We start from the raw sequence: 11897 nt of genomic DNA on the forward strand, positions 1-11897 counted from the left end.
AGAACATTTAATAATTAGGCTCATTTAATATGGAATTCCCACCGTTATCGAACAATTAACTAATTATTTCACTTTTCGTAAATGATTCATCATATTGTGCTATTTGACGTCATTAGGAACAATTTACTAAGTACGAACGGAAAAACCCTGGCGCTCACTGATATCTATACTAATATTATAAATGCGAAAGTATCTCTGTCTGTCTGTCTGTCTGTCTGTCTGTCTGTCTGTCTGTCTCGCTTTCACGCCAAAACTACTGAACCGATTGCAATGAAATTTTGTACACAGTTATTCTAGAGTCTGAGAAAGGACATAGGCTACATTTTGATGTGGGAAAATATCTTATTTCCATGAAAATATCGATGAAAATTACTTCGCATTGCGCGTGGCCAGCGCTCATCCCGGGGGTCCTGGGTTCGAGCCCCGCAGGCGGAACAAAAAGTTTTCAATGTTCCTGGGTCTTGGATGTGTATTAAAATAATATTTCAAAAATCTTAAATATATTTTATGTATAATATTATAAAAAATCCAGAAATATATCGACGCGATGCAATGAACATTTTAGTTCTAATACGATTCAACAGATGGCGCTTTTTTTTTACTTCGTTGTAACATAGAACTAATCATACTTATTAGTTATTATGTTTTTGTTTATAGTTTTTAATACGTTAGAATATTATGTTTAATAATATTATCACTTGCTATAATAATAATCAATCTATCTTATCTTATAGAACTCCTACTGCATTTCTAAGGAGTTCGAGTGTGTTGTGTTGGCCTATATTCCATCCAGAAAATATTTTTACATTTTAATTCTAATATATGAAAACAGATGGCGCTTTATTTTTTACTTCATTATTATAACAGAACTAATCATACCTACTTTATTATATATTATTGTTTTTATTCATAACTAGCTGTTGCCCGCGACTTCGTCCGCGTGGACTTTAGTTTATAGCGCGCGGTGTCAACAAAATTTGTGTCAAATTTAAAAACTTTTTAAAACCCTGGTAAGTGGTACCCCTCTTAGGGCCGCGCAGCGCGCTACACCGGAATGGCAGCGCTGAAAGTGCTCGCCTCGCCGCTGCCATTCCGGTGTAGCGCGGCCCTTAATTAATCAAAATATCCAAAAACAGCTGTGCAGTATGCACATAATCTGTACTAATATTATGAATGCGAAAGTATCTCTGTCTGTCTGTCTGTCTGTCAGTCTCGCTTTCACGCCAAACGCCAAAACTACCGAACCGATTGTAATGAAATTTTGTATACTGATAGTCAAAAGCCTGAGAAAGGACATAGGCTACTTTTTTACTGGAAAAAAGGGTTGTAAGGGTCGTAAATTTGTTCAAAAAATTCATAATAGATGGCGCCGTGCGTCTTCTACATCGCGCTGACGCTTGCTCAAAAGTCTTTCTATAAGAGGTGGTATCATCTTACATTTAAGTCTCGATTTTTTTCGATTGTTATATCTATTCTACGGTATTAAATAACTCAGTACTTTATCTGTGCAGGCAGTGACGTAACCTTAAGACCAAATTTCACCAACGACTGTTAAAGTTAATGCTCGAATTAGTATCACGATAGCTGTTTCGTTTTTCATATGAATGAAAGAGAAGACAGGATATTTTAACAAGCTGTTAACACTAACAGACGTTGGTGAAATTGGGGCTAAACCTATCAATGATAAATAGTTTATGGGTAAAGTTGTGTAATTGGGGGGCTAAATAAGCTTTAAAATTTGGCATAATATATAAAGTTTAACATACAAAAATGAAGTACTTATTGTTTGCACACTGCACAGCTGTATTGATTTAAGGGGTACCAGGGTTTTTTTATAAAAGCTTTTGACACCAATTTTGTTGACATCGCGCGCTATAAACTGAAGTCCACGCGGACGAAGTCGCGGGCAACAGCTAGTAGAACATAAAAAAAACAAAGTCTCCATGAAAAGAACAGCTCTGATACGATGACTCTTATTCTATATTTAAAAATTGTACAAAAATAGCAATAATTTTTTCTTTTTTTATACACTGTTTTTGCGCTCGACTGCGCGGAAGCATGGCTCTCTCATATCATCAGTATAATATAATAATGAGTGTAAGCATAATTATATGCTTATGTTCATATAATTATATTATGGAAAAGTATTTTTTCCGGGATCGAAAACGGAAAAAGTTTTGTATGTTCTTACCCGCAACTCAAACAATAATATTCATCCAAATTTCGGCTTCGGCTCAAGTGTGAAGACGTAACCCACAGACAGACGCTCATTCAGGTAATATTATTATGTCGTGCTCATATCATGCTACGTTTTTCCTCATTGTTGTACCAATTTACAAGTTCCGTAGTACCATCAGTTTCGTTCTTCCTGTCTTTAAATCATAAAATGAGTCAATTTGTCGTTTACCTTAAATGATGAAAAAGGACCTCGCAAACTAAAGGAAGTCCTTGCTAAGAAAAACATGTATGTAAGGTTAAGTTTATATTGCTATATGTATGATAGTGTAGTCTATTTTTGACCGTATTTTAGTTCATTATATTTTACGGGCAATTTTTTTATGAATCCAAAGAGTGCTACAGAAAATATACACACGCTCGAAATTATTCCTCTTTTTGGCACAGCAAATTTATTTATTTATTTAAATCAGGCATTTTGGCTCATATTTTATAAATACCTTAAAGACTAACATGCATATATTTATACTAAAACTAACACTAAACACACACGGTCTTACTACAAAAGATTTATACACCTGTTGAACAATTGATGACAGAAAATTTCAGTACAAAATGGTCTCAAAAGTATTGTCTGCGACGTGGGGCGCGACGTGTTTGGAAGTCGTCCTCCTCCTGTAGATGACACCAATCGGCCAGAACTCCTCCTTCTCGAAGGTCGATAGATGACGCGTCCGACTCTCAACACAAAAGAGCTAAAATTCACTTTGTGGCCAAATAATATGCCAAGGTTTAACATAATATTTTTTTAAATAATAACCCCTTGGGCCTTGGCGAGCGTAGTATTAAGTATAGTAACATTACCGACGCAATCAGGTAGAAACTAATATGTACTGACACTGTTACCAACAGCAAAAAAGTAAGTAAATTAAGCTTGGCTGATTTATTTACTTCCATCAAACCAGTCTCCATCAGTCGAGATATTTTCTATAACAACTTATTTTTTGTCCAAATAACATACCCATTTTCAAGTTTGGAACACGATTCTTGTTTTAATACCAGACACAATATTAGCAGTAGTTCGGAGCACAATTCTGTAATAAGCTATTAACCATTATAGTACGGGAGCCCTAAAACTATTTTTTTTATTATAATTATTATTATGCAAATTTTTGTGAGTAGCTTTCAATCTCGAAAGTGGTAGCTAACAGAGATAGAAAGGATTTCATACTTTGACTTGATGGTCCTAAAATATAGATTGTTCTATTTGTAGGACAATGTTACTCTTAAATTATATAACTATTAGCCTATCAATATACAAAAAATCAGCTTGTCAGGGTTTTAGGGTTCAGTAGTCAACCAAGTTTTATTGATTACGAGACCCTATGATAAGGAACCTCACTAAAACTTAACTAACATAATCTAATTTATAAAATAGTGCCCTAAAACGTCTTTAGTTGTATGCGCCTCGGAAATTATTGATGATAAAACAAAAGTATATTCTACAATATCTGCATAAAACTCTACCACCACACATGCGAAGCTGGGACGGTCCGCTAGTAAAACACACAAGCAAATACGCTCGAAAAACTTATCCCTGCAGTTGCTGGCACAGACAGATTGCTAAAACAGTTTTTAGGAGATTATCATAAATTGAGTAAGCAACAAATTACGTGAGCATAGACGATAAAATAAACTATTTCCAGCTTTTTTGGTGTCTGTTCCTTTTCAGTGTCTATCAATATAAGGGACAAGCCAAACGAGCGTAATTTGTGAGTCGTGAGCCGCAGAATTTCTGCCGGGCAGAATTTTTTCACTCACAACTCACAAATACGCTCGTTTGGCTTCGCCCTTATAGAAAATATGACATATTATTATCATGGCAAAGAGGGTTGTCCTATTCAATTCTCAGGGTTGTTTAGTGCCATTTTGACTTTGACGTAGATGGTGCAAGTTATTATGAGGATTGTTATGTCAAATTTTTAAATTATTGTAAAATTATGTCGTGCCTTACCCTGAATTCTCAAATATTTCATTCATAATAATTTTATCGACATTTTCTATCTACCTGTACTTTACAGTTTTAAAATTACTAACGTTTATGTAAACGTGAATAATTTATATAATGTTAAAACCATTATTTGCATGCACTTTTTGCGTAATTCTAGACCTTATATATTTTCAGCCATTCTTAGATGTGAAGGCACAAAAAGTAGTTGTAGTGTTTTTATAAAACTTAGCATAAAAGGTGGAGCTTGGTAAAAACTGATAAGTGAGATTCTTTGGTTTTATTTAGGTATGTAATATGGTAGGTTTTGTTTTGGTACGTAATTATTTTGGCAGGTTTGGGATGAGTTTGAATAGAATAGAGTAAAATTGTTAGATTAAAGTTATGTTACAAGAAGATTATAAAAAAATATTTTGCTAATGCTTCAATTTACGTATTTTATCATTGATTATTTCAGTAAATGATAATTAAATAAAACATTATTTCCATAACACAACTATTATAGTAGTGAAATAATATATTAGCTTCAGTGATGATTCTATTTGAATTCAACTAAATAATATTTATAATAATATATGTTTTTTTAATAAAATTAGGGGGTAGACAAGCAAACGGGTGACCTGATGGAAAGCAACAATATAATATTATGAATTCTAATTTAATTCTACAGGCGTTTTACATCAAAAGTACTGACAACATCGAATTTTTTGACCATCAATTGCCTTTATTTTTCTTAGATAATTTATCGTTGTTCCTATTGCTAAACTTATCGCACAGGCATATTAAACTAAACACATTAGGCTGAAAATACGCGGCTGAAGTTCGGCATGATTACTCTTGCAATGCGCTACGCATATAATATAACGCAACGTAATTTCGGCAGAGTGTGTCATCACTCATCACTCTGAGCTCATCACCAATTTAAAATACATTGCAAGCGTAATCATGCCGAACTTCGGCCGCGTTTTTTCGGCCTAGTGTGTTTAGACACTTATGCCAAAAACATTAACTAATTAAGCGGTTACGGTTACCGTAAAATATGGCCCACATTATTGACTTTAACCAGAGATTAGACCGTTGATTTGACAGTCTGTTACAGTTAAAGTAAGTTGGTGCAACCCACTCTAAGTGAATGATATTTCAGCAAGGATGACCTTATTACTGTCAAGTCTCCTTTTGACGTATTTGGTGGTATACATAGGTGCTGAAAACACATACACGACGCAATATGACGGTGTGGATTTGGATGAGATTTTAACGAACGACCGTATGTTGACTGCGTATATCAACTGCTTGCTGGATAAGGGTCCGTGCACGCCTGATGGGAAGGAGTTGAAGAGTAGGTATTTAGTTTAAAATGTGAAGTTTTTTATTTTTTATTTTAAAGGTATTTTTAAAGCACTTAGCTAGTTAAAACGACAATTCGACATTTAAAGTTTCAGGGATCTTTGAATAAAATATTTGAATTACAAGTAGAAAACATCTACTTCAAGTTAAAACTCGTATGAAAACTCAAAAGTGGCTAGCCTTCTAGCTAGGCAGATCGGGCTGAAATTTGGCATGCAGGTAGATGTTACAACGAAGGCATTCGCTAAGAAAGGATTTTGATAAATTCCAATCCCAAGGGACTAAAATAGGGGATGAAAGTTTGTATATAATAATACTTCATAACGCGAGCGAAGCCGCGGGCAAAAGCTCGTACAAGATAAAAACATGAAGGACATGCCTACATAAATATTGATACTAAAATATTCTGTAAGCTACTATGAAATAATTAATAATCAGGCGTTTTATAGTTCAGAATGTAGGTTTTCTTGTAATTCAGCGTCATAAAACAATATTGTAAATATCTTAATTGTGTCATTTTACGAAAATAACATTATACAGGTAAATAAATAATCTATCATGTAGCAGAAAATACGTTATTATATAAAATAAATCACCTTAATACAATACAAAGCAATATAAAACAATACTCAAACAAGAATCTCGGTGCTACAAATATCGTAGGCGCTTCGTAGACGCCTACGAGTGGTTTACGAATTTTATTAGTTTTCGTAGCCCACTCTATCCGCCGCACTCAGAGACATTTAATGATGATTAATATTAATTAAATGAAGAGTTTGACAGATAATGTGTGAGACATACCTATATCAAAATCTTTATTTTATTACAGTTTTAATAAGCCGTATATTACTTAGGTATTTACCACGGGGCCAGACTGACGTGGTGAAAAACGTCCATAGATATTATTGTATGTTATTATAATAAAGCTGAAATTCTTTACTACTCTTATTATTATTATAATATACTCTTAAGACTAGCACTAGTAATTTCTCTAATACTACTTTTATACAAAATACTGGCTGTCCCGGCAAACGTTTCTTTGCCATATAAATTATTTCACCCGTAAATTATTTTATTGAAGTGACTAAATAAGTATATTTTATACCTCACATTAATGAGATCATAAGCTTTTGTTATTATTGAGTGTTTAACTGTGAAAACGTGTAAATGGTGTTAAGTGTTTGTGTAGTATCTAAGATTGTAAATCAAATCACTGTATGTTTTCCTGATAAAATAAAAATAAAAATAAAATAAAAATGCCACCATGGCAACGTCCATCGCTATCCCGTCGCACAAACAATGGTCGCTGTCAGTCTCGAGTTGTAATAATTTACTATTTTTTATTCAACAAATGCACTTATCAAAGTCCCCAGTACCCGATTCTCAGCCCCACTGAATATGCATATAAAATTTGGTTAAAATCAGTAAAGCCGTTTCGGAGGAGTACGCGGCCTAACATTGTGACACAAGAATTTTATATATAAGATTATATCAATGCAAAAGTGTGTCTGTCTGTTACATCGACACGCTTAAACGGCCGAACCAATTTAGTTGAAATTTGGTATCCAGGAAATACTATGAGCCCGAATGGATATAGAATACTTTTTCTCCCGTAATAATTCGTTTATTATTATTATCTCACCACATAAAGATCAATCCATTTAATGTATGGTTCCCGCGCAATAGACGCATTTCTAGTACTATCAGATAAGTTGATTCATAGGCAGATAGCGGTCGGCGGACCTACGTTATTTGGTCGCGTTATGCGAAGTCAAAACATGACCAATTTGAATTGACATAATCTGACCGCATCACAATTTTTTCGATGAATGATTAATTTTCCTCGATGGTACCATCGAGGAAATTGATTCCTAGGCAGTTGACGGACCTACGTCATGTGGTCGGTTTATGTCGATTCAATGTTAGCTGTGATCGGTCGGAGGTTATTTAGGCCCACCATCTACTGCCATTGCCGCCTAGGAATCAACTTCTCTGACAAGCACATTAAACTCAAGAATCTTCTAGAATATTCTTCCATGTGATTTCAGAAGATCTCCCCGACGCCATCGACAACGACTGCAGCAAGTGTAGCGAGAAACAGAAGGAGGGATCAGAGAGAGTGATGCACTACATCATAGACCACAGACCTGACGACTGGAACAAGCTGGAGAAAAAGTACGTAAAAGGATTATAATACACAGTGTAACAAAATTAAGTGATAATAATTTTGAGTGTGCCCCGATATAGATTATAGAGTTCACCGTTAAAGTAGCAGCACTTAAAGAGTAACTTTTTTATCACTTTCGAAAGGGAAAATTCGTGACGTTTGACTATCAGAGCAGCTACTTTCACAATGAAGTTTATATAAGGATTCACAAGAAAGCTAAGTTATATAATATTACTGATTAAGTACTGATTAAGGGACACATACACTTCCTACATTACTATCAATAAGTTTTGTTACACATTGTGTATAGGTTTACCCTCAATTCTCAAACCAATATGGTGGCTAACACACAAGTTGGATTTGGTCGAGCTTGTAGATTTAAGTCCATATTTTATGATTTCCCCTAAATATTGGTGCAAAAGAACTTCTGGTTATACTTAATTAATTTCAGGTTAAAGTGTAACCCGACTGAGATACTTACTGAGTTAACCTAGCTTTAAAGGTAAACATAGATTTTATTATGTTGTGTCTTTCGTATATGCTGGAAGTTGCTTTCCATTATACTCAGACGGTTGCTAATTAACGTTTTACAATGTAACAATATAATTAAACGAGCTTTTGCCCGCGGCTTCGCTCACGTTAAGAAGTATTATTATATACAAATTTCATCCCCTATTTGAACCCCTTGGGGTTGGAATTTATCAAAATCCTTTCTTAGCGGATGCCTACGTCATAACATCTACTTGCATGCCAAATTTCAGCTCGATCCGTACAGTGTTTTTGGGCTGTGCGTTGATAGATCACTATGTCGATCAGTCAGTCAGTCACCTTGAGTTTTATATATATATATATATATATATATATATATATATATATATATATATATATATATATATATATATATATATATATATATATATATATATATATATATATATATATATATATATATATATATATATATCCTCTCGTGATAGTGTTAATCTATATATATATATATATATACATATATATATATATATATATACTATATCATGAGAGGACCGCAGTATTACATAATGTAGGTATTTCAGATACAGACTAATTTGGTGCTAAAACAAGAAATATAGTATGTATCTAATATCTATACTAATAGTAAACTCTTCAAAGCTGTACCACCTTAGGCAAAAGATGTCGAATTGCTGCGAAACAACTTTTTGGCGATTTATCTAGCATTACTTTTAGTCTGTTTCTAGTGACCCGCCCCGACGTCGCACGGGTATAAAATATATAGCCACTGAAAAATTATTAAAATCGATAACCTATGATTTTTCACGTGGTCTACTTCTTATCTGTGCCAAATAACATAAAAATTGCTCCAGTAGTTCGTTAGATATGACCTTTCAAATAATTTCCCCCGTTTTTTCCACATTCTCCTATTAGTCTTAGCGTGATAAAATATAGCCTTCCTCAATAAATGGGCTATCTAACACTGAAAGAATTTTTCTAATCGGACCAGCTGTAGTTCCCGAGATTAGCGCGTTCAAATTAGCCCTTTCATTTTCCCCGTTTTTTCCACATTTTCCTCTATTTCTTCGCTCCTATTAGTCTTAGCGTGATAAAATACAGCCTTCCTTGATAAACGGGTTATCTAACACTGATGAAATAATCATCAAAATCCGTTGCGTAGTTTTAAAGATTAAAGGGAACAAAGGGACATGAGGGAAAAAAGCGACTTTGTTTTATAATATGTATTGTATAGATGTATAGATATAGATTATTGTTTTTATTTATTTTCTTAAAAAAGTAAGCACTAAACAGCACTAGAGTTTATCTCAAAATAATGTATTTAAAGTTTTTTTATTACAGATACAACGCTGATGGTAGCTACAAATTGAAGTACATGACGAAGAAAAAGAATTCCAGCGAAAACGACAAGAAAAATTCTGTTGAGGACGAACATTGAAAGTACTATCAGAGGAATTAATCCTTAGACAGATGGTGGACCTACTGTTTTCAGTCGGGTTATGTTTAGCGCAGATGGCAAATTAGGACTAACATAGACTTAACATTTAATCCAACCAAATAATACAATAATAATAATACGCCATCTGTCTACAAATCAATTACTCTGATGGCTTGGCACGACAACGAAATTGACTGAGCAACATTCATACCGGACTATGTTTTAAAAGTCGCTATTAAAAGTTAGGGGTTATAATACTTATTGTGTTTTATGCACCCCATTTAAGTATAAACGTATGGTAAAATATTGAAGTTTCTGTGTGTCTGTAACAAGGCAGCTCCCAAATTACCTCATTTGTACCTAGTTCTTAAAAATCTTAAGGGTCTGTTTCACCACTTCCTGATAAAGTACCGGAGCCTATCCACAACAATTTGACAGATTCTCCATACCCTATCTGTCAAGTTAAGTGGTTAAGTGGCTATCCGGCCCTTATCAGGAAGTGGTGAAACAGGCCCTAAATGTCAGTAATATTCTTAGCTATTTTATCACAACTGTTCGCGACAGTATTTTAAAAGTTGAGTATTTATTTCCTTTTGAACATACAGTTAGTTTCATTCAAGGAGGCGGAATTCGTGCGCCGCTTTTTGTCATTTCAATTTTGTATCGGTTTTGTGCGCTGCTTATTTTCTTGGCGGTATCATCAGACACTAAGGCTATACTTAAGAGCTCACCTGACTCTAAAAATCAAACATCGTCCTTCTCTCTTCACACTCACGCCCGTCTTTCATATGCCAGGTGAAAAAGGACGGCGCGGAATTATCGCCGAGTTAGTTTTACTTTAATAAAAGACGAACTATAATGATTATGAAAAAAGTGTTTTGAGCAAATTTAGGTTTTATCAATACCTTTTTAGATATTAAAAAATATTAAAGAAAAGACAGCAAACTTCAAAGATCCAAGCAAAAATGTGTCTAAAACAAGGATTTTTGTAAAAAAGAAACTATCGAGCATTTTTTGAGTAATCGTGTTTTCGTCTTGAGCATTTAATCTTTATGAACTGAAGTTACTTGTGTCAAAAAATCAGTTTTCTAGACCTTACAGATTTTGAGATCTAGGTTAATGTATGTAGTCAAGTTAGGGTCATATGGGCTCTTAATACAAAGTCATTTTAAAAAGTCTCTCTTGATTTTAGGTCATAATGCAAAATCATGATTTCAAAGCAATCATGGGTAATCTGTGCTCCCTGATAAGCAAACTTCGTCAAACCGTGTAATACGTATGTATAATTTGATACATGCTAAAGGCAAGTGCCCTAAAGTAAATCATGTTGCCCTTACAAATCTGACAGGGCAAGTGAAAACACGTTTTTAAACTGACTTCCGTGTTTTAAAAAAAAATGTGTGGCAAGAAGCTCGTTTTAGACACGTGAATGAATTTTTGAATATTTTTAATTTTGCACGCAATAATATAAGTTTTTTTTTTAAACGACCTTGAAAATACGAGGCAAATTAGGGAAATGTTGCTTAGCTTAAGGAAAATACTTGAATATTTTTAATTCTCCTCAAAATATAAAATGTAGATAAAATTTTAAGTAACTAGATTGACGTATTTTTGATCTCATTAACGCCTCTAGTCCACCGACGCTGCGAACTGCGAAAACTCTGCTAAATATGCGAAACAGCAATAGAGCGAGATGCAATATAACGCACTGTCGTGTAGCGGATGAGACAGTAAATCGGTTCGCCGCTGTTTCGCAGTTCGCAGCGTCTAATGTGTATTCTGTGGCAGCGTCGGTAGACTAGAGGCGTAAAATATATTAAAAATGCAAAATGGTATTTTTATCAGCGATTGACGTCTTGTTGTATGGCAGTAGCCGCCACTCGCCAGTAAACTGTTGGTGTCTAAACCATGAAGCTAATATAGAGGTCTAAACACACCACGCCGCAATTCTGCGGCGTAAATTCCACATGATTACGTGATACATTATTAATTTATAGGGCTTATGTACATATTTATATTCACAGTATTTATTATTTATACGTGGGAGAGACATGCTTCGGCCCGAATGGGCCGGCTCGACCGGATAAATACCACGTTCTCACAGAAAACCGGCGTGAAACAGCGCTTGCGCTGTGTTTCGCCGAGTGAGTGAGTTTACCGGAGGCCCAATCCCCTACCCTATTCCCTTCCCTACCCTCCCCTATTCCCTTCCCTTCCCTCCCCTATTACCCTATTCCCTCTTAAAAGACCGGCAA

At 34.6% G+C, this 11897-nt stretch overlaps 1 protein-coding gene across 3 annotated transcripts; it reads left to right on the top strand.

Moving 5' to 3' along the window:
- The first annotated feature begins 4387 nt into the window (after nt 1-4387).
- Nucleotides 4388-9946, top strand: LOC121737262 (ejaculatory bulb-specific protein 3-like). 3 transcript variants are annotated; one of them, XM_042128884.1, is made up of 4 exons: nt 4388-4498; nt 5328-5522; nt 7579-7705; nt 9546-9946. In XM_042128884.1, exons 2-4 carry the CDS (start codon nt 5333-5335, stop codon nt 9640-9642), a joined length of 414 nt encoding a protein of 137 aa, XP_041984818.1. In that variant the 5' UTR covers nt 4388-4498; nt 5328-5332; the 3' UTR covers nt 9643-9946. The 3 variants fall into 3 exon arrangements, with proteins under 3 accessions (XP_041984818.1, XP_041984819.1, XP_041984820.1); XM_042128885.1 differs by having other exon boundaries at nt 4396-4447; XM_042128886.1 differs by having other exon boundaries at nt 4404-4423.
- Nucleotides 9947-11897: the final 1951 nt, after the last annotated feature.

Source organism: Aricia agestis, chromosome 20, assembly GCF_905147365.1.
Source record: "Aricia agestis chromosome 20, ilAriAges1.1, whole genome shotgun sequence".
Taxonomy (NCBI): domain Eukaryota; kingdom Metazoa; phylum Arthropoda; class Insecta; order Lepidoptera; family Lycaenidae; genus Aricia; species Aricia agestis.